This window comes from Balaenoptera musculus, chromosome 11 (assembly GCF_009873245.2).
Source record: "Balaenoptera musculus isolate JJ_BM4_2016_0621 chromosome 11, mBalMus1.pri.v3, whole genome shotgun sequence".
NCBI lineage: Eukaryota > Metazoa > Chordata > Mammalia > Artiodactyla > Balaenopteridae > Balaenoptera > Balaenoptera musculus.
The window spans coordinates 103,085,678-103,107,133 of NC_045795.1; the positions used below are offsets into that span (position 1 = coordinate 103,085,678).

At 60.4% G+C, this 21,456-nt stretch overlaps 1 protein-coding gene across 2 annotated transcripts; it reads left to right on the forward strand.

Moving 5' to 3' along the window:
• Window positions 1-191: 191 nt before the first annotated feature.
• TPRA1 (transmembrane protein adipocyte associated 1) lies at window positions 192-17,181 on the forward strand. Of its 2 annotated transcripts, XR_005021761.1 has the most exons (16): window positions 192-412; window positions 4,853-4,982; window positions 5,127-5,259; window positions 6,452-6,538; window positions 6,626-6,698; window positions 6,809-6,888; window positions 7,340-7,450; window positions 7,551-7,611; window positions 7,756-7,858; window positions 7,946-8,026; window positions 9,392-9,606; window positions 11,410-11,495; window positions 13,326-13,535; window positions 13,936-14,243; window positions 14,645-14,744; window positions 14,975-17,181. XR_005021761.1 is itself a non-coding variant. In XM_036868149.1 (11 exons), exons 2-11 carry the CDS (start codon window positions 4,870-4,872, stop codon window positions 9,633-9,635), a joined length of 1,086 nt encoding a protein of 361 aa, XP_036724044.1. In that variant the 5' UTR covers window positions 192-412; window positions 4,853-4,869; the 3' UTR covers window positions 9,636-10,017. The 2 variants fall into 2 exon arrangements, 1 of the variants encoding a protein (XP_036724044.1); XM_036868149.1 differs by lacking the exons at window positions 11,410-11,495; window positions 13,326-13,535; window positions 13,936-14,243; window positions 14,645-14,744; window positions 14,975-17,181 and having other exon boundaries at window positions 9,392-10,017.
• The last annotated feature ends 4,275 nt before the right edge of the window (window positions 17,182-21,456 follow it).

Genomic DNA, 21,456 nt, shown 5'->3' on the forward strand with positions numbered 1-21,456 from the left:
GGACAAGGCCCCTTGCGGCCGAGAGGATCGTGCGCTCTTTAAGAGGTTGGCGGGCCGCCCCGCCCCCTAGGGATCTGATTGGCTCCTCCCGCTACGTGCGCCCTGTTTTCTGCGTAACTCCATTCCTATAAGCTGCTGCGGACTGGGGGCGGGCCTGCGTGCCGCAAGTAGGGACGGTGGCTGTTTTGCAGTTTCGGCGGAACGAAAAGGACGCGCCAGCCTTCCGGGTCACTGCTGTCGGGAGGGCCGCGCGGTGTCGGGCCCGACGGCGTCTCCCTACCCGCTCGCCCAGTCTGCGGGAGCCGGCCGCCCGCGCCTCTTGTGCGACGCTCCCCGGCCCGAGCGCCGGAGGCCGAGTCCCGCGGCCTTGCGGGGTCCGCGGCCGGCGGCGGATGGGCGGCCGGGGCCTCAGGTAAAGAGGGGACCCCACTCCTGCCCCAGCTGCGGGAACCGATCCCGGCGGCCCCCGTCCCGCCTGCCGCTCCTGCCGCCGGGAGCGACCCTCCCGCCCAGAGGCAGGCTGGGGGCGCAGAGGGCCGGCGTTCTGGGTCCCCGGCGAGGCCGGGCTTGCGGACCCTGCGATCCAGGTTGTGCGGGAAGACGTCCCTGCGAGTGGCCGAGTCCCACCTCCGGCTCCCTGGGCCCGAGAGGTCGGGGGTCCACTGGACAGGGAGCGAGGAGTGACCTGCCCTCACGCTGCAGTTGGGACGGGGCCTAGGGCCTCCCAGACGGCCCTCCCACTCCCCAGAAGGGCTGAGCCGCACTCTGCTGGATATTCATCTGTCCACTCACAACGTTTGTTGTTCTGGGGGGCTGGGTCATGAGATGCCTGGGCTGGACAACCCACAAACACACAGCGAGGGCCGCTTCAGACAAACAGAGGTAGTCAGGGAGGGCTCCTCAGAGGAGGTGGCCCGAATGGTGAGCCGCAGCTGGGAAAGAGCACGCACAGGGGCCCTGAGGTAGGAACAGCACAGCAGCTTGGAGAACAGGCTGAAAGACAGGCTGCAGAGTGGAAGGGAATCGTCACGGCAGTTGGCAGGGGTGAGGCCAGGTTGGACCTTGAAGGCCCAGGGCTGTCCTTCCTCCTGGGGGCTCCTGGCAGGGTCCACCTCCCCCCTCCCCAAGGCTGAAGGATTAGGGGGTTGGCCTCTGTCCTGTGGAGTCTTCCTCACCCTGTTTCGGTTCCAGGGTTTTAAGGCTCATCAACCAGCTCCGGTCGGAAGCCCTGAGGGGCGTTTAAGCAGCAGCCTCTCTGCTCAGGGTTTTGTTTGCCCCAGGGTTTCCCATCCAGTAGCTCTGGGTGGTCAGTCCCACTGCACAGATGAGAGACGGGAAAGCGGAGGCCCACAGAGGGTAAGGTCCTTCTGGTCCAGGGTCTCACAGCAGGTCCAGCTCGCAGGACCCTAGCCAGTTGGCATCCTGCCCACAGAGGAAGGAAGGGAGGGAGGGAGGGAGGTGGGTGGGAAGAGGCCTCTGGAATGTTAATGAGGTCAGGAGAGTCCTTCCCAGGTGGAAGAAACGTCCCAGATTCCCCGGTCCTGAGAGGCCAGGGGTTGCCCCAGAACACTTGGCATCCCAGGAACTCCCCCTCTGAGAATTCCCTTCCCCATCCCTCTGGTTTGGCTTCACCCCTCCTTCCCCTGCCCTCAGCCAGCCTTCCCACCATCCCCTCTTTCCTGAGCCTGCACACCCCTTACTTTGCCACTACCTGGGCTTCTGCCAGCAAGGCCAGGAGCTCCCTTGTGGTGGGGAGAGGGGAATACAGGCCACAGGCTGACCCGTCTCAGCCTCTTTCCCCTTTGTGTGATGGGATGTTAGCAGTCACCTCTCTTGGAGGCTGGTGTGGTGGCTCAGCAGGTGACCGCGTGGAAAGCCTCAACTGCACACAGGCAGGGAAGGGTGCATTGTCATTTTTATCATGGCTTCAGTTATTTTGTGAGCTTTGACACATAGTGGCAATTCTGGTGTGGCTCAAGTGTGGTTCTGGGGCCAACAGAGCAGCAGTGCCAGCTGGGAGGGTGTTAGAGATGCAGACTCTCAGCCCCCAGACCTGCCTGACCCGAATCTGCTTGTTACCAACACTCCACTCTGGATCAAACCCGGCTGCAGGTGGAGAGACCAAGGTCCCAGGAGGGGCCCCTGGCAAGTTGCCGGTTGGGGGCCTGGGCTCTGGAGACAGACAGTCTGGGCTGTCCAGCTCCATGCAGGGGGTGACAGAAGTACCTCCCTGGAGGGTGGCAGGGCTCCGTGAGCCTTCTCTGCAGTTATTACAGAGCTAGCAGGGCTTGGTAGAGGAGGCTTAGCTGACGCTCTCCTTCCTCACCTCAGACTCCATAGCAAGTGGCGCTTGGACCCGTGAACCAGATCCTTCCCCGCTGCACGTCCCCCAGCCCCTCCTCCGGGAAGAAAAGCAGCAGTTACCTTTCTGTGTGTGACCTTTTGTAGACATTCACTTCTCTGGTCTTGCTTGATCCTTACAGCAGCCTTGTTGGGGGGGTGTTATTGTCCTGTGACACCCAGAGAGGAGAAAGACTCCCCCAAGGTCACGAAGAAAGAACCTGGCAGAGCCAGAAGCACAACCAAGGTCCACCCAACTCCAAGTCAAACAGGCCTACACAGGAAAGGGAATTTGTTGGATTTTGTAACTGAAAAGTCTGGCCTAGGGGTGCGGGTATCTAGCTTCAGGTGTGGTTGGATCCAGGGGCTCCCGCAAGGCGCTATCTCCAGGATCTATTTCCATCAGTCTTTCGCCTCTGTGTTGGCTTTCTTTCCACGTGGGACTCCAATGTGCACATTCCCTGGAATTGTGGAGGGGTGGAGTCAACAGTACCTAAACCCTGCGGATGGGGACTGGGGTACTGAGGTGCCCTCATAGGAAAATGGGGTGCTGGACAAGCAAGGCCAAGAGAAGCCCTCTGACCGCCCCCCCTCCCGACTCTATCCGGCCCTCCTGCTTCTGTCCCCATTCATCCCCACGGGCTTCTCTCTGCCGTGTGGGGTCCCTGCAGGACATCAGGCAGCCCTGGACCCCGACCCTGTGTCACATGGGCACCCTGCGCCCTGCTCAGGTGTCCCGCGCTGCGCCACACCACCCCCACTCCGAAACCTCTGGCTTACAGCAACCGAGGCTCAGCTTCTGGCGCTGGCAAGGGGCCCCTGTCCTGAACGCAGGGCATCAAGGAGGGTCCTGCAACGGCGGGGCACCTTGTTAGCAAGGCAGAGGGGCAGTGTCATGGGGACACTGGGCTGGGCTCCCCGAGGCTCGGGCCAGAGCCTCGGCCTCAGCCTGCCCTGCCCTCTTCCTTCACCCCAACGTGCGTCTGTCTGTGGGTCTTGCTGGCCAGCCCTCCCAAAGGGATCCCAGATCCCTCCACTCCCCCCCGCTGCCCCCGCCGGTCGAGCCACTGCCCTCGCCGGCCTGGCCGGGCACTCCTCGGTCTCCCCGCCCCTCCACGGCAACCTCTCCACGTGGGAGCGGGGCCGCGTCGCCCGCCTTCCTACACCCTCCTGTTGCATTTGAAGTGAGCTCACGGTGCCGGTGATCCCGGCTGACCTGGCCCCTACCCTCCCTCCTCTCTCTTCCAGCCTGATCTTTGCCCTTTGAACAGGCCAAGACTGTGTGTTCTTCTTAGCACTTACCTCTAGGAGAAGTCTGCTTTTTAAGTACGGGTGTTTGTGCTGGCTGTCGGCCTCCGCTCTGAGAATGAAGGCCCCAAGAGGGCAGGTGTGTCCTGGCACCTGGACCCGCCGGGTCATAGCAGGTGCTTGGCCATGTCAGCACCGGTGGAAGGGTGCAGAGCACGGGAACAGGGAGGAAACCAGCTTCTTTCCTTGGACCTACTGTGTCAGGCACACGTTCTCCCCTGTAATACCTCCCGTCCTTGGTGTATCCTCAGGCTGCCAGTGGGGACGCCATCCCAGAGCCGGTGGGTGGCCTGTGGGAGAGGAGGATGGGGATTCTGAGCCCTACGTCTCGGCCCTCCCGCTTCAGAATCTCCCCACTTTCGGCAGAGCAGCGCTCGCGTTCCACAGCTTGGCCCGTGGGGTGCTGCCCTGCAGGCCTGCTGTCCAGGGACGTGAGCGCAGCACGAGCACGGGATCCTGTTGCTTCGCTGCAAACCCTGCAGGAAGTGTCCTAGGCTGCTCCTTGCTGAACGGGAGACCTGCGCTCTCAGCATAAACGATTCATCTTTTCCATTTTTTAAAATCTACTGAAGCGTAACCCATACGGAAAATCACTCGGATCACAGGTGCGTGGCTCCGTGAACCGCGACACTGGAGCACGCCAGCGTGCCCGCCACCGGGTCGTGTCTCCAGGGCTGGCCCCGCGCCCTCGGCCCTCCACAGGGCGCCCCTCCTGGTGCCCGTGTAGGGTCAGGCCACGTGCCTACAGCTGGCCGGGCTCCGCTCAGCGCCCGGCTGCCAGGCCCTCCGTGTCACCACAGGGCAGGAGTCACTCTCATTTCCGGGCGGCGTTCCACCGGTCACGCGGACGCCCCGTTGACGTGTCAGTTCTGCTGACGGGGGCACTTGGGCTGCTCCCGCCTGGGGCTGTCGCGAATGGCCCAGAAATGGGGGCGCCGGGTCAGGGGCCCAGTCTGTTCAGTCATCGTTTTAAATGCTGGCATCTGTCACGTCCCGCTGCCCAGGCCCATGTGCTCCCTGCGACGTGCTGCTGCTGCTGTCCGGTCCCTGACACAGAGCTGACAGTGAGGACTGGCCCGTCGGGGGCCGGGTTGCGACCTGGGCGGGAGGGAGCGCCACACCTGCCCCCCACCTGCCGGCTCCCACCAGAGGCCCAGGGCTGCACAGCCCCTGTGCTGCTCACGTGGTGGCTCTTACCCCCCAGGGCCGGCTGCTGGCGGGATGGACACCCCAGAGGAGGAGATCTGGGCCAGCGGGCCCCCGCCCCCGGCGCCCAACATCAGTGTGCCGCACCGCTGCCTCCTGCTTCTCTACGAGGACATCGGCACCTCTAGGTGAGGCAGGCACAGTCCTGCCGGGCTGCGTGACAGGGGGTTTCCGGGGTTGTGTGTGTGTGTGTGTGTGTGTGTGTTTAAGAGAGACGGGTGGGCTGCAGACAAAACCCCACCAGTGAGCCGCCTCCTGTACCCACCTGCTAGGGTCCGGTACTGGGACCTCTTGCTGCTCGTCCCCAACGTGCTCTTCTTCATCTTCCTGCTCTGGAAGCTTCCGTTTGCTCGGGCCAAGATTCGAGTCACCTCCAGCCCCATTTTTATCACCTTCTATATCCTGGTGAGTTCATTCCAGTTGGTGACAGAAAACCCAACTCCAACTGGCTTAAGCTGTCTTTGTAATGAAAAACCAGCTTCAGGTATGGCTGGATCCAGGGGATTAATGGATGTCATCGGGACTCTGTCTCTCTCTCTCTCTCTCTGCATCTTTGCTCTCCTCTGGCATCATCGCAGATGAGTTCTCCCCATAAGGTATCAGAGGTAGCCAAGAGCAGCTCTGAGCTAACCTCCCTGCCAACTCCAGCAGAAGGATATCTTTCCTGATGCTGCAGTGTTGACCTGGAATTCCCTCTGAGTGGCCCACCTTGGAACCCCTGTTCATCCCTGAGCCAGACTCTGTGACTAACAGGGAAAGGGACACTTTGGAGCTGGGACGGTGGGGTCAGCTCAGCCAGACCGTATGGACTGAGGAGGGTGGTGGTCCCAGGAAGAAAACTGGGGAATGGTTACTAGAGGGAAGGGGAATGGATGCTGGGCTGGGGAAAAAAGCCCACTGCATTCTGAAGCCCAGCTGTGCTGAATGACCTTGGGCCAACGACTTGGCCTCTCTGGGCCCCAGTGCCCTCCTACACCATGTGACGTGGAGCTGCTTCAGTCTGTGGTGCTCCCGTGAGCACCCAGTGAGACTGCGCAGAGCTCCAGCCCCGTGGGGGCCTGGCACACAGTGGGCACGCGGCCCTGAATGGTGTCAGCCTCCCTGAGATTGGACACGGTTTCCAAGGCACAAAGGACAGAGTGTACGAATCTGGGCCCTTTTGTTCATAGGTATCAGAAAACTGAACTTAAGCTCACAGAAGCCCGGGGGGCAGTGGGGTGGGGTAGTATTGACTGAGAAACTGATAGTCCCAGCTGGATCCCAGGGTGCTGTCTCCCTGTGTTTCGTAGGCGAGGTGCAGCACAGACACGTCCCAGAGGCAGCGAGCGGCAGGTCTGGGGTTAGAAGCCGGCAGGCTGGCTGCACCACGGCACCCTGACAAGCCTTCCCAGGCTGTCAGCGTAGCCAGGAAACCAAGGCCCAGAGGGGAGGGCCAGGCCTCCCTGCATCCCACCCAGGCGGCTCGTGTAGTGTGGGATCCTTCCATTCTCGAGGAATTGAGGGCTCCTGCAGACGTGGGGTGTGGGGTGCAGGCCCTGCGATTCCCGGAGCTCTTGTCCCCCGACGCCAACCCCCCAACCCCTCTCTCGCTCACCAGGTGTTCGTGGTGGCGCTGGTGGGCATCGCCCGGGCCGTGGTGTCCATGACGGTCAGCACCTCAGATGCTGCGACTGTCGCTGATAAGGTGGGGCTGGGCCTGCTGGCAGGGCTGCCGGGCACTGGGAGGGGGCAAGCGGCCCCCAGGCTGACGCTCTGCCCACTCTGTGTCCAGATCCTGTGGGAGATGACCCGCTTCTTCCTGCTGGCCATCGAGCTGAGCGTGGTCATCCTGGGCCTCGCCTTTGGTGCGTCTGCTGCTGCGGCCAGGGCTCCCCTGCCCCTCCCTGGCTGGGGGCCGACCCCACCGTGGTTCCCTAGGCTGGCGCCCGCTGACTGACCAGCACGTTTCTTCCAGGTCACCTGGAGAGCAAGTCGAGCATCAAGCGGGTGCTGGCCATCACCACGGTGCTGGCCCTGGCCTACTCCGTCACCCAGGTGAGGTGGGGGAGGGCAGCCCCGGGGGTCAGCGGGGCTGGGCATCCACTGCCTCCGGGCCCTGGGTCAGAGTTGAGTGTGCAGTGGCTCAAACTTTAAATGCAGCTAAGGAATCACCTGGGCGGCTGGTTAACAAGGCAGGTTCTGGGCCTCTCCAGTTCCGATCCAGTAGGTTGAACCTACCGTTTCAACAAGCAGTCCAGGTAGGGGGAGTGCAAGTCTGTAGATCCCACTGAGACCCGTGCATCCAGAGACCCCTTTTTTACCCGGGGGCTGCCCCTCCCCGGGCCTGTTCTGAGGGCTGGAGCTGGGGGGCAGGGCGTGGCCAGAGAGCTGGCTAGAGCAGGGGACTGAGCGCCAGGCAGAGCGGGGCTTGGTGTGGTGGGGAGCCCAGGGACAGGGCGTTGCAGGTACAGGAGCCCCTGAGACCCTCTCCTGCCCGCCGCTGCAGGGCACGCTGGAGATCCTGTACCCGGATGCCCACCTCTCGGCTGAGGACTTCAACATCTACGGGCACGGGGGTCGCCAGTTCTGGCTGGTCAGCTCCTGCTTCTTCTTCCTGGTGAGTTGGGGGCTGGCCGGAGCCGCGGGCACGGCCTGCTAGCGGGCTCAGCACTGGGCGGGAGCTCCCTGCGTCCTGGTCAGCACCAATGTCTCCGCAGGTCTACTCTCTGGTGGTCGTGCTCCCCAAGACCCCGCTGAAGGAGCGCATCTCCCTGCCCTGTGAGCGCCTGGGGACGGGGCTGGGCGCGGGGTGGGCTGTTGGCCTTGCGGTGGCCTGGAGCGGACAGCTCTGGGTGGGTGGGAGGCAGGGAGCCGGTCCGGTCCCGACATGTGGGCAGGACCTCACGCGCGTCCCCCCCGCAGCACGGAGGAGCTTCTACGTGTACGCGGGCATCCTGGCGCTGCTCAACCTGCTGCAGGGGCTGGGGAGCGCGCTGCTGTGCGCGGATGTCATCGAGGGGCTCTGGTAAGCGGCCGGGGCCGGGGGCGGCCGGGAGGGGGCGGGGGCCGGCCAGGTTGCTCCGCCGCAGCCCTGACCCGCCCCTCCCCCCAGCTGCGTGGATGCCACCACCTTCCTCTACTTCAGCTTCTTCGCGCCCCTCATCTACGTGGCCTTCCTGCGGGGCTTCTTCGGGTGAGTCCTCCAGCGGGGACTGCGGGGAGGGGGACTGGGGGGCGGGGTTCCAGGTCGCGCTCTGGGCTTGGCCGTCCCCAGCTTCCAGGCCGCGGGCGCCCCCGCGTGGCCACCGTCGGGATCACGCCTTCTGCCTCTTGCGCATGCGCAGCTGCCACTGCAGCATCCCAGGCTCCGGGCTCGGGACTGGGGGGCAGCTCAGGCTGGGACCGGAGCTTGAGAAGGCGGACAGGGTGCATGTGTGTACACGCATGTGCGTGCGGATATACATGCACACACGGGCGCACACACATGTGCATGCGCCCCTATAAATATACACATACACACATGTATACAGATGTATACATGTGTAAGCTGCATATGCACACAAACATGTACACATATATATATTTATATACACATACATATATACACATGTACACACAGGCACATGCATGCATATACCACAGCCATACAGGCACGCATAGGTTCACATAGATACAAATACAGACACACACATTATGCACACAACACACAAAGACATACGCACTTTTCCCACGAGAGAGACAGGCCATGCCTGCTGATCTGCACTGTGTTTTTCATGTAAGGATAGATCAGCTCATTCCTCAGCACCTGCTGTAGCCGCAGACACAACAGGGAACAAAGCAGACAAACCCCTGAGCTCACGGAGCTTGTGTTCCATCTGGGGGCAACTGGAGTGGGGAGCAGTGTTGGGGGGAGTCCAGTGTGTCTGAGTGTGGGGTGGGGTGCACTCTTGTGAGGCACTCTTGTGACTCAGACGTGGTGGAAGCAGGCGTTCTGCCCCCAGCCCCCGCTTCCCTACCTGCCAGGTCTGAGGGTGGGCTGCAGGGGTGCCTCAGCGCTGGAGCGAGAAGGACTAGATCGGATCCCAGCCCTGATGTGCGTGACCTCGCACACGATTTATCTCCCTGGCCTCAGGCTCCTTTTTGTAAATGGGGAGTGACGCTTTCTCCCTGGACAGTTACCCAGAGGACTGAGGACGGGCGGGCACCTGGTGGGCAGTAGTGAGTGCTGCGGGGCAGGGGTCTGGGCCCGTGTCTGCCCCGCACTGTGGGCAGGTGCTGTTTAAGGCCCATCATTTCCCCAGTCGAAGTCCTTCCACCCATTTTATGGTGAGAAAGCAGGCGCTCGCCAGGCTCACACGCCAGCAGCAGGAGGGCCGGTTTTAATACCGGTGTCCCAGCGGACTCCAACATCAAAGCAAGGAAGGGGACCTCGCGGGGTGGGTGTTAGGGGGCCGTCAGCACGTTTCTTGCCATGTCTGATGCCTCATTGCCCAGCCCCAGCGAGGAAGGCCTTTGCTGACCCACAGTGGGGCTCCCCTGCCTCTCTCCTCCCCTCCAGCTCGGAGCCCAAGATCCTCTTCTCCTACAAATGCCAAGTGGACGAGACCGAGGAGCCGGACGTGCACCTGCCCCAGCCCTATGCGGTGGCCCGGCGGGAGGGCCTGGAGGCAGCGGTGGCCGCCAGCACGCAGTTCGACTCGGCCGGGGGGATGGCCTACCTGGACGATGTGGCTTCCATGCCTTGCCACACGGGCAGCATCAACAGCACAGACAGTGAGCGCTGGAAGGCCATCAACGCCTAGCCTGGCTGCCCCGGAGGGCGGGAGGGCCTGGGGGCCTGCGGAGGACCGGCTGGGGAGCGCAGAGCCCCCGGCAGGGGAGGACGGGGGTCAGGCCCGTGCAGGCCCTGTCCCGCCCTCTGTCCCCCACTTGCCTGCGGCCACCTCTGCTTCAGCTGGGGGCCGCCTCCCCCTCCCACCTGCCCTCGCCTTGCGCGGCGACTTGGCCCCGACTTTGATGTCTCAGGGCCGGGCCTGGCTAGGCTGGCCGAGGGCACCTCCCTGCAGCCTGCGCCCCCAGGACTGGTCTGATCTTCGTCATCCTCCGCCCCCCACCCCGCGCCCCCCAAAGCCCGCTCTGGCGGATGGGCTGAAGCGTGTATATTTTCTGGATCTGTTTTCTAATAAAAAGGAAAAGGAGCAGAACGTGTTGCCGTGAAGGCTGTGCGGGGATACCGGGGCCGCGGCGCCCCTCTGCACGGGGAGCCCGGCGTACCTGCTGTGAGGCCCCGTCGGAGCGGAGGGGACGGCCGTGGAAAGAACCGTGGGTCCTGTGCGCTGTCCTGTCTGCCCCTCACGCTCTGTTATCCCGGGCAGCACTTCCCCTCGTGCAGCTTCTGTTTCCCCATCTGTGAAATGGGGATAAGAAGGCCTGTCTCGCAGGGATGTTTTTAAGGATTAGCAGAGAGCAAGCGTGGCTGGCTGGCACGTGGTGGTGGCGCGATGGTGACCACAGGGGTTCTTTTTAGTCGCTAGAATAGTGCTCGGCACATAGTAGGCCCTCGGAAGGTAGGATGCGGGGACTGACGTTCATAGTCACGGACGGGATGAGCCGAGAGTGGGGACAGGTCCGAATGAAGCCCGGGGCCCTGGGGCGCTGAGGGCCAGGCCGCGCTCCACCTCCACTGCCCACCTCCTTTCTCAGGAGGGCACCGAGGGCACCAGCTCCAACACGGCTCATGACTGTGGGACCAGCGGCCAGGCGCCCCGGATCCAGGGCTGTCAGCGGGCGTGGGCACAGCCAGCGAGCTGGGCTCCGGGGCCCGCGGGGCTGCCAGGGGGCTCCTGCAGGCTCCTCCCAGTGCCCGGCCTGGCTGCCACCCCGCAGCTCGCACAGAAGCCTGTTAGGTGGGGAGGGCAGCCAGCGGGGCATTCCGAGCCGGGCAGGTGTCGGGGGCCAGACAGGGAGGAACTGATCGTCAGATCCAGAGCTGGGCTCGCCGTCGGCAGCGTTGACGGGCTGCGTCTAAGACGGCGCGGCGGCAGCCTGCGTTGGCTCCGCGTGATGACTCGGTAGAGGGGGCAGCACAGGAGGCCTGGCGCCCGCTGCAGGGCAGCTGGTGGGCCGTGGAGGCTGGGGGGAACCTCCGCTGCTCTGACCCCGTCTCCCTGCCCCACTCCTCAGAAGCACCACAAGGCCGGGGTCTTCCTAACCTTCCAGGAGCACCTGCGTTCACACGCGTGTATGCACGTTACCCCTAGTTTGGGAGCGTGAATCTCTGTAGCTCGTTTCCCACGCTAACACCTGGTCTTGAGCTCGTTCCACGTCAGGTGCGAGAGCTGCGAACGTTCTGGATACGTGGCAGTTGATTTACCCAGTCCCCTCGGGAGGGACCTGGGTTCCTAGTATGTTTTGCCACAACAAACAATGCAGCAACCAAAATCCTTACAAATAACTCACACAGGGGGGATTGCTGGAGCACAGCCTTAACTAGTTAGTTAATTAGTCTCGCAGTCTTCCGGCAGAGACTAATTGCTGTCCTCCAGTACATGTTCTCCTTTTCTTCCGCTGTCATAGGATCCCTGATTTGTAGCTGGATACACAGCTGCCTGGAACAAAGACTACATTTTCCAGCCTTCCTTGCAGGTCCTGGCCAGTGGGATGTAAGTGTGTGTGCAACTTCCTTGAAGAGAAAGGATAGGCTCTTCTTTCTTGCAAACTGGGATGTGGTTGTAATGGCTGGAGTTGTAGCAGCCATCTTGAATCATCGGGGGATCTTGGAATGGGAGCCTCTCATGGCAGAGCGACAAGGTAGAAGCAGCCGAGGTCCCCGACACTAGTGCACCCATAACAGCCCTGGACTTCCTCCTTTGGACGACTTGTTAGATGAGAGAGAGAAGTAAACATCTGTCTTTCGTAAACCACTTTGGATTTTTCTCTCACTCATAATCGAACCTAATCTGAACCGACACACCCTTCAAAGAGGCTGTACCAGTTTTGACCCCCATGAGCACAGCCTCACCAGCGCCGTGTGCTGTTCAAATTCTCGGTTGTTCCACAAGGCCGTGCTCAGGTCTGTTCTGCTGGAACCACACCCCGTGTGCTGAGTCTGGGTGGGAAGAGACCTCATGCCGAAGAGTGGCCAGGATGTGGGGCGATCTGGATGACGAGTCCACCATATTGGCTCCCCGTTCCAATCTTACGGCCTCCTGCTGCTCAGCCTGTGGACCTTGACATCATGCCTCTCTGACCCTCGGTTTCCTCATCAGTGACACAGGGCTGCGGGTGACCGGTGGCCACGTGATATTCATTTTCCCTTCCTCAGTAACTGCATCAGGATGTTTTGAGGGTCAGTGAAGCACCAGATAGAAGGTGACATTCCTGCCCCTTTACATTCACTCAAGTGACTAAGTCCTGGTCATTGGGATGTTAGCAGGAGTATGAGACTTTCTTCAGCATGGGCTGCTTAAAGGGAGCTGACTGAGCTCGGAGATGTGCTCCTTTGTCCTCCTGCCTTTCTCCTTCCTGCTTCCTGGAGTGCAGATGTGATGACTGACTCCAGCAGCCAGCTTGGATTATGAGGTGACTCTGGGAAGCTAGTCAACAAGGGTGGTCAAACAGAAGGACAAAACAAGCCCTGTCCCTAATGATGATGGCACTGCCATACCAGCACACGGCTGCTACACGACAGAACAGAATTCTCATACAGGAGAGAAAGACTATCTTGTTTACGGCAATCCCGATCCTAAGGGAAACACGTGAAAATCCTAATGTGTCCCCCAAGGGGTCACATGAGGGAGATAGGATATTTCCAGGCACCAATTTGTGTCTTTTCCTTCCTGAGCCCACCCTTCTCCCTCCCCGTCAGAGGGAGTTTGGGCCTGGGCTTACTTGCTGAGGGAGCCTGCGGCTGGTGGACGACCCCTGACTTTGTTTCCAGATGCCTTGGGCTACAGAGGCAGCAGGGGCTTGTGGGAAGACACAGGTGAGATTCCCTTTGGAGTGAGGTCCTTCTGTCCCCGAGTACTGGGGACCAGGCACGGGTGAGGCCAGGATGCAGATAAGCTGGCTCCCCTGTGGGTTTAGGGCACAGAGCGCTCAGCTGCTGCAGAGGGTCCCCCAGCCCGGGTGTGGCTCTGACGCAGTGCAGCTCTGAAACCTGCAGGTCCTGTGGCCAGGAGCACTGGAGGTGACAGGGCGACCCAGGACCGACGGTGTATCTGTCTGCTCGGCTGCTAGAATGGGTTCCATGGACGGGGGCGGGGCTTGAACCACAGACATCTGCTGCTCACAGCTCTAGAGGCTGGACGTCCAAGATCAGGGGTCGGCTTTTCCCAAGGCCTCTGTCCTTGGCGTGCTGGCCGTGTCCTCTGTGTGTGCATGGCCCTGGTGTCCCTGTGCCCACAAGGACACAGTCAGATTGGATTCCGGCCCACCCTGATGGCCCCATTTACATTTAATGACTCCTTCAACGCCCCCGTTTCCACATACAGTCACATCCCGAGGTCCTGTGTTCAGGACCCCACACTGACACAATGCCCCCTTTACGGACGGAGCAGCAGAGGGACAGAGGTCACACGGCCACCAGAGGCGGATGCCATCGGACCCCAGGCCTCCAACCCTGCGCCTGCTGCCCAGACTCGCAGACGCACCTCCCTCAGGGGACGGGCTCCGAGCCTCGTCGCTGGGGCCATCAGACCAAGGTGAGGGGGCTGTAGCCACTCCAGGCCAGTCTGGGGGCGGTGCAGAGGACCCCCAGCGGGCTGCCTGGGGGTAAAGGGAGCCCCCGGTGTTCGCGGCAGCGCTGGGTCCGCTCAGCCACGCGGCACCCCAGCCGGCTCCGGGTCCAGCTCCGCTGTTCCTCACCTGTGACCCTAGCAGGCCCCGCGCGGGCGGATTCCCCACCGGAACGCGGTGCTGCCGTGCCTCCTCGGCCTCCATGCAGCCCCCAGGCCCACCCTGTGCAGGGCCTGGCACCGAGCAGCTCCCTTCCAGGCAGGACCTTGCAGGGCGCTGGAGCCGCTGCGGGGAGCAGGCCGTGGAGCAGGAGCTGCGCTGGGCGCCCGAGCGTGGCCAGCATTTTATTTCTCATATTGTTTGCAGGTGGTGACTCAGCTGAACCATTCAGCAAATCAAGACCCAATCACCACCCACCGTGAAGAGTGTTTAAAGCTGGGCTGCAGTCAAGATCTCGTTAGGCACTCAGGAGGCCCCGGGACACAGAATCAGTTCCACTTGGCCGGGGTCGAATCGGGAAGGTGGGCCCAATTCCAGGGGAAGATTGGAGAGCGGCCCTGAAGACACGGTCCTCCCTGGGGCCGGGCCTGCCCGGGATGGGGGCCGAGGGCTGCCCCGAGTTGGTCTGCCTGGCATGGGTGGTAGCACCCCCCTGGAGTCATCCAACAGCCCCGGTGAGGGTGGCCTTCCGGAACATTCCTGCTCTTCCCCTTAAGATCTGACTCCAAATTCTGGCTCTCGTCATCCTCATAAACACAGGGGGCCCACGGGCGGGAAGAGGTGGGGGAGGAGAGCCAGGGCTGCCACTGTGCCCTGTGCCTGAGGAGCTTCCCACAGGCTGCGCTGAATAACTGCCGTGCGCCCTGCTGGCCGCCGTGCCGCAAGGCAGGCTGAACCTGCAGGCTTTCCTTTTCTTTTCTGAGCTGGTACATGCTGCCCCCAACAGATCAGTGAGAGAGAAAGAAAAGGGGTGTCAGGGAGGCAGCTGGCGGTCTCCGCCACGAACCCCGGGACACAAAGACCATCGGTAGCTGGTGACGCACCGCCAGCTCGTCTGTTTTCCACTTCCCCACAGTCCCTGGATGGTGTATTGAAAACAACTTTACAAATTAAGCATCACGGATACAGCGAAAGCCCCCGTGTAGCCTCCCTCCTGACTCTGCCCCAACCCCCAGGTAACCACTTTCCCGCCGTCTTGAACTTCGTGTTTATGGCCGCAGCACACGTATGTGCGTCCGCAAACAATGTGCTTTGAGCCAATCAACCGGCTTCATTCTGAGCTCTTCTTCCCCGACTTGATTTTTTTCACTCAGTTTTGTGTGGGGGACTTCCCCTACGTTGAGACTTCCTACAGCACTCTGTTGTGTAAACAGAGCATTGTCTACTTGTCAATTTTATCTTTCAGGTTGTTTCCAAACCGTGAAAGCGAGCCGTGTCCCGACGCACATCCCACCTCTGACTGTCTGTTTCCCACGTGCCCTCGAGGGGCTCTTGGGCGGATCCAGAGGACGGAGCTGCTGGGGTTACGGGCGTCCGCATCTGCAGCTCCAGTCTTCTCCCGGTGGTTGATGGTGGCGATCAGGGCACAGGCCAGGTGCTCTCGCACTGGGTTCCTCACCCCTCAGGGCTTCTGAGACCCTTCGAGGGGTCCCTGAGGTCAAAGCCATCTTCGTAGTAGTGTGAGATGTTCCAGCCTTTCTCATCCTCTCACGAGTGCACCATAGAATTTTCCAGACCAATGTGTGGTAACGTCATAGCTCTGACGGCCGAAGGCACGTGTGCTTTGGTTGTTATTGAAATCAAACTTTGAGTATATAATTTCGAATATGTAAATGTTGGTAGACAAAACTCCCAGCCACAAAAGCTCTTCGAGGCCCTCAATAGTTTTGAGTGTAAAGAAGTCCTGAGACCAAACAGCTCAGGACAGTGGGACAGACCCACGGCCTAGACCCCAGGGCGGGGCCCGGCGGGGCTGTGGCAGCTGCTGTGGCTCCTCCCCACTTCCTGGGGCGCTGGTGGCACAGTGATCGCACACGTGGCTGCCGGAGGTGCGCTGACCGGCCCTGCTTGTGGGCCCCCAGAGGACACTCGTGCTCCTGGAATTCTCCGCACATCTCAGAACAGCCGCAGCCTGACCCCTCGGCCGCTGGGGGTCGCTGAAGGCGCATCACAGACCCGACCTCCCTGATCCCGTCCCGCTGGGGGCACTGAGCGTCTGAGCAGGGAATCCTTTTCGAGGCTTGGGGAGGGGCGGGGGGTGCAGAGGCAGTAAGTCAGGGAGCCTGGTGCAGGTCAGGCCCCAAGAGTGACCTTTACCCGCCGAGTCTCAGTTGCAGACGCACAGAAAAGGAACAAAGAACTTCTTTCCCTGGACCATCTGAGAGCCGTGGGCGACACGATGCCCAGCACCACGGACGCTTTTTTGTGTATTTCCCTCAAACGGACACTCCTCCTGCGTGACCACTACGCCAGCACTCATGTCAGGAAAGCACACGGATACGACAGCACCGTCCAAGCCTCAGACCCCACACACGCTTTGCCGATGGTCCCCGTCACGTCCTTTATGGCAAAAGAATCTAGTTCAGGACCACAGGCTGCCAGGTCGCTGCCGCTGTGAGGAACCTCTTCTCAACCATTCATCCATTTGTCATTTAGTTATATTTATTTATTATTCGGAGGAAAACAGGGACCCTTTTGAAAGGGGGCACAGTTATAATTACACAGGGACCCTAGGTATAAAGCAGGACTTTTCCCCAGGAAACTGGGAGGTGGGCTCACCTGTGACATGCCCCTCCCCAACGCCAGCTGGCCCCCTGCTAAGGAGAGCACGCTGCCGCCACTCCAAAGGGGATCCCTGCCCACCAGCTCCAGAAGCCAGGCCTTGAAGGGCCTCCTGACGCCGCCCACCATGCACCTCAACATCCATCCTGTCACCAGGTCCTGTGCATTCTACTTCCAGCTATGGCGTCGTCCACGCTGCCACCCCACCCCTCCCATCCCCTTTGCAGGCTGAAGCCAGAGGCTCTTTAAAAATGCAGCTCCGATTCTGTCCCTCCGTGCCCTCCCCCGGTCGCCGCCCCCGGGCTCCCAGAGGCCTCAGCAGGACCCCCAGAGGCCCCGCCCTCCTCACCTGCCTTACCTGGAGCCTACCTCCCTGTTTGGGCTCCAGCACCCTGGTCTGTGGGCCCCTGTGACTCCGAGCCTCCCAGCGCTAACCTGCCAGACACGGACGGAAGGAGATCGCTCATGGCTGCGAATTTTTATGGTTACTGAGTCATATTGTTTTACAGCCATTGAGTTAAATTCATCAGGAATTGTATGGGGTATTACTTTGGCTCCAGCTGTGAACTCTAATTCAGCTTGGCGACTTCGCCTGGGAACTTCCCACCCGACACTAGAATCAGCGCCCTGCACGCGCTCTTCTTGCTGCCCCTCCCGCCGGGGCTCACCCGCCAACAACATCAACAACCCAAAGGCCTGGTCCGGGAAACAAAGTCTCAATCAGGCGCTGTATTTAGCCCTCTCAGGCATGACACCTGATATATTGCTGTAAAAGACCCAGCTCGGGCTTCCCTGGTGGCACAGTGGTTAAGAATCCGCCTGCCAATGCAGGGGACACAGGTTCGAGCCCTGGTCTGGGAAGATCCCACATGCCGCGGAGCAACTAAGCCCGTGCGCCACAACTACTGAACCTGCATTCTAGAGCCCGTGAGCCACAACTACTGAAGCCCGCGTGCCTAGAGCCCGTGCTCCGCAACAAGAGAAGCCACCGTAATGAGAAGCCCGCGCACCGCTACGAAGAGTAGCCCCCGCTCGCCGCAACTAGAGAAAGCCTGTGCACAGCAACGAAGACCCAATGCAGCCAAAGATAAATAAATAAATTAAAAAAAAAAAAGACCCAGCTCAGGATTCATTTACATATTTGAAAACGTTTTATTTGGAATTTTAGTGCACATTCAGTACTGTCATCTTTATTTATTTATTTAGGCTGCACTCAGGTGTCTGCAGAAGAGCCATGTGTGTAGCTCCTGCCCCGCGTGCCAGGCTGCTGGAAGGTCCTGCACCTCCGGGGGCCCCCTTAATCCTTGAGACATTGAATTCCCCAGGTGCTATTATTGTCCCTATTTTACAGACGATAAAACTAAGGCTTAGAGGTTTGGTGACCTGGCCGAGCTCCTACCACTGGAAAGTGGTGGAGCTGTGGTTCTGACCCAGGCAGTGGGGCCCAGGCCCGTGCCCTCCACCACTGTATTATGCTGCCTCTCCTTCATGCACTGCCTTTGTAGAGCTGAATCTATCTGTGATGGTATCTGGTTACTGCGATTTCTGTTGGGGGCCCCGACACAAGGTCCTGTCCTTGGTAAGTGGTCAATATACATTGGTTGAATGAATGAATTAATGAAATGATCCCTTAAGTGATCAAAATATCCTCATCCTAAGTTCCCTCTCATGGAATGAAGGGATATGACCAGAGCACTGACAGACGATGGATGCTCAGAGGGCAGAGATGGGTCATCCTGGGCCAACCTTGCCAGTGGGAGCCAGGGAAGGCTGCCCTGAGGAGGTGACATTGGGATGTTTTGCAGGATGAGTAGGAGTTCACTGGAGCATAGACATCGAGCCTGATAGCACCTGGGGCTAGGAGCATCACCTGTGGGGAAGGTTCGGGCTCAGCTTCAAACAACCTCCCTTCATTGCAGGTGCCTCTGCCTCCACACAGGAGGCCGGCCCGAGAGCACAGAGCAAACCAGAACGAAGGGACAGATGGAGATTCCGGACGACTTCTTTCAATGCCCGCATCCACATGGGCCTGAGGTCCTGGACTTGCAATGACATGGGCTTCTCCCCGTGTCGTAAGGCCAGTCTGGCTGGGTGTCTGACCCTGGTTACCGGGAGGATCCAGGGCAGAGGAGAGCTGGCCCAGCTCAGGGGCCAGGGTGAGGTCTGCAGCCCCTCCAGCGCTGAGTCCGGAGGGAAGGGCAGCTGCAGGTGCGGAGACACTGGTGTCTCCCAGCTCTCGGGCAGAGGAGGCAGCTCTGAGCGGTTCTGAGACAGGGTGGAGGCCAAGCACACACGCCCAGCGTGCAAAGCCACTGCAGCTGCAGGTTTGCGGGGGAACCTGCATGAGCCTGCGGGCACTGGCCCAGAGACACACAACAGGAACACACACACATTTCAAAAACGTGCAGCTCTCCCCACAAAAAAGTACACGCCCCTTGAGCTAGAAATTCCACTTCTGGGAAGCTGCCCGAAGGACAGAATGAAGGATGTGGGCCGAGACTCAGCTTCAGGGAGTTTCCCCGCAGCGCAGCTCATAAGCTGGCAGCACTCTGGATTCCAACGTGGCAGGAGAGCACGATGGCGCTCAGCCCTCGGACCACATGCAGGCGGTTCCCTTCCTCGGGAAGAGGAGCCTTGTTTACTGTCACGTGAGAAAAAGGCCGCAGCTTGAGAACAGTCTAAATGCTCTGAGCCCATTTGGGGAAAGCAAGTCAGGACCAGTGAAGAAGCAGGTCTGGGTGTAATCGGGGTGATCTCTGAGTCCAGAGGGCTGTGGGGCTTTCTGTCCCCACAGGAAGCGAGTGATGCTTTGCGGGTGAGAAAAACAAACCCGAGTTTGAAGATGAATATGAATTCTGCACACACCTACTCTCCCATGTGCGACCATGAGTTGTGAATAAAGACTGAGGTCACAACATTGCCTTAAAGGCAGGTGGCTGGGGCAGCCGTGGTGTCCAACGGGGACGCTGCTGCCGTTGTGACCAGGGAGGGGCCCCAGGTACCCCGGGTGAGGAAGAGACTCCACGATACAGTAAGTGGGAACAAAAGCAGAACAGTGTTTATGGTGCGTGATCATTTTGTATAAACCAGTCTTCATGCACGCAGGAACATAAACCATCTCTGGGAGGACCTGCAGGACACACAACGGCGCATGTCTGGGGTGGGGACAGGTGTCCGGGACCAGGGTGGAAAAAGCGAGGCTCGTGGAAGCTGCAAACCCGTCCACACCTTGAATCAAAACGTTATTTGCGGGCTTCCCTGGTGGCGCAGTGGTTGAGAATCTGCCTGCCAATGCAGGGGACACGGGTTCGAGCCCTGGCCTGGGAAGATCCCACATGCCGCGGAGCAACTAGGCCCGTGAGCCACAATTACTGAGCCTGCGCGTCTGGAGCCTGTGCTCCGCAACAAGAGAGGCCACGATAGTGAGAGGCCCGCGCACCGCGATGAAGAGTGGCCCCCGCTCACCGCAACTAGAGAAAGCCCTCGCACAGAAACGAAGACCCAGCACAGCCATAAATAAATAAATTAATTAAAAAAAAAAAACGTTATTTGCATGTGCTCCCTGTTCGAAAGCATGATTGAAACATTAAGGAAAAAGGAAGCACACACGTCTTAGGTTAGCACACAGCAGGGGCGTCCAAACATGTGAGCACGGGCACCTGCTCACCCCAACGCCCGAGCGGCGCCCGGCGGGTCCACACGTGTTCTCCGTGCCAGGCTCAGCTCGGGTGGGGCCAGGGGGCCGGGCAGCAGGGAGCAGTGGCCGCCCAGAGCTCTGCCTCTTCAATTCCCTCTGGCTGAGCTGCCAATTTTCTGCTAGGCTGGCCCGGCGGCTGCAGAGCCGCTTCTGTCAACCAACTGCACCGAAGAGCAGAGCAATTAGGCAATTAAACTGTTTTAAATGGAATTCAGAGCCCTGATGTCTCTCGGGGAGGGTGGCCTCGTGGCCTCACCTCTGCCCTGCGTGATGGGCAGGGGAGCAGGGGGTGAAAGGGCAGGGCTGGCGACAGACTCCAGAGACAGACACTCAGACCCGCGGCCCCTCCCGGCTCGTCCTCTCACACAGGAGCCGGTAGGCCCTGCGCTCATCCACGTACTCATGTATTTAACGAACGCCCAGCACGTGCCAGGCGCCATCCCAGGCACTGGGATCCACAAAGTCCTCGTCCTCCGGAGCCGGAGCCGGGGACACAGATAACAAAGAAATCAGCGAGACAATTCCAGAATGAAATGGGAGGATGGGAAAGGGAACAGGTGGGGAACAGGACCAGCTGGAGTGGTCAGGCCTCTCCAAGGAGGTCACATTCCTGCTCTGAAGCTGGGGATGGGAAGATGCAGACACAGAGCTTTCCAGAGAGCAGGAACAGTAGGGAAAAGGCCCTGAGGTATGCCCAGTCTCGGCTAATTTAGGCAAGACCAGAGGTTAACACGGCCAAAGCAGGGAGCCTGCCTGTGGGCTGGCACCGTCCCGTGAAGCTCAGAGCGCTCGTGTAGAAGGGGCGTGTTATCCATGTCGGCACGGGGAGGGAAGGGGAGTCACCCGACACGGCGATCAGGCCCGCGCAGCCTGCAGCCCGGCGCCAGGTGCCCCGGCCTCCGCGTGCCCGTGTGGCTTCCCTGACAGAGGAGCAGGTGGCCCCCAGGGCAGAGTCAGGGGCGCGGAAGCGCAACTGCGGAGTGAGGAGGAGCTTTTTAACGGAACCAACTGGCCATGGAATCCCCTCCTTGTAAGGCGGTGAGCTTCCTGTCCTGGGAGGTAGGGCAGCCCGTCGAGAGGTTTCTATAGAGGGGACTCCAGTGCTGAGCAGGGTGGGACCGCGTCTGTTCCCCACCTGGCCTGGGAGCGTCTTGGGGACTCGATGGGCAGCATGCCCGCCGGCGTGTGATGCCGGGTGAGGCCCTGACCTCTCCAGGCCTCCGTCTCCCCAGCTATAAAATGGAGGCAACAGTGGTACTTGCTCAGCACGTGCAAACCCTAGAACAGAGCCCAGCTCGAGGCGCAGCCCATGCTGGGGAGCTGCTGCATTACTTCAGCAGCCCGTGGGCTCCCATCTGCTTATTCTTCTTCTCCTTTTTTTTGATTTGAAAACTTCGTAACATGTATAT

Coding starts and splice junctions, on each gene's coding strand:
- TPRA1 (XM_036868149.1), top strand. CDS start 4,870: ATGGACACCCCAGAGGAGGAGATCTGGGCCAGCGGGCCCCCGCCCCCG. Junction 4,983..5,126: donor GAGGACATCGGCACCTCTAG/GTGAGGCAGGCA, acceptor CCCACCTGCTAG/GGTCCGGTACTGGGACCTCT. Junction 6,539..6,625: donor CTGCGACTGTCGCTGATAAG/GTGGGGCTGGGC, acceptor CTCTGTGTCCAG/ATCCTGTGGGAGATGACCCG.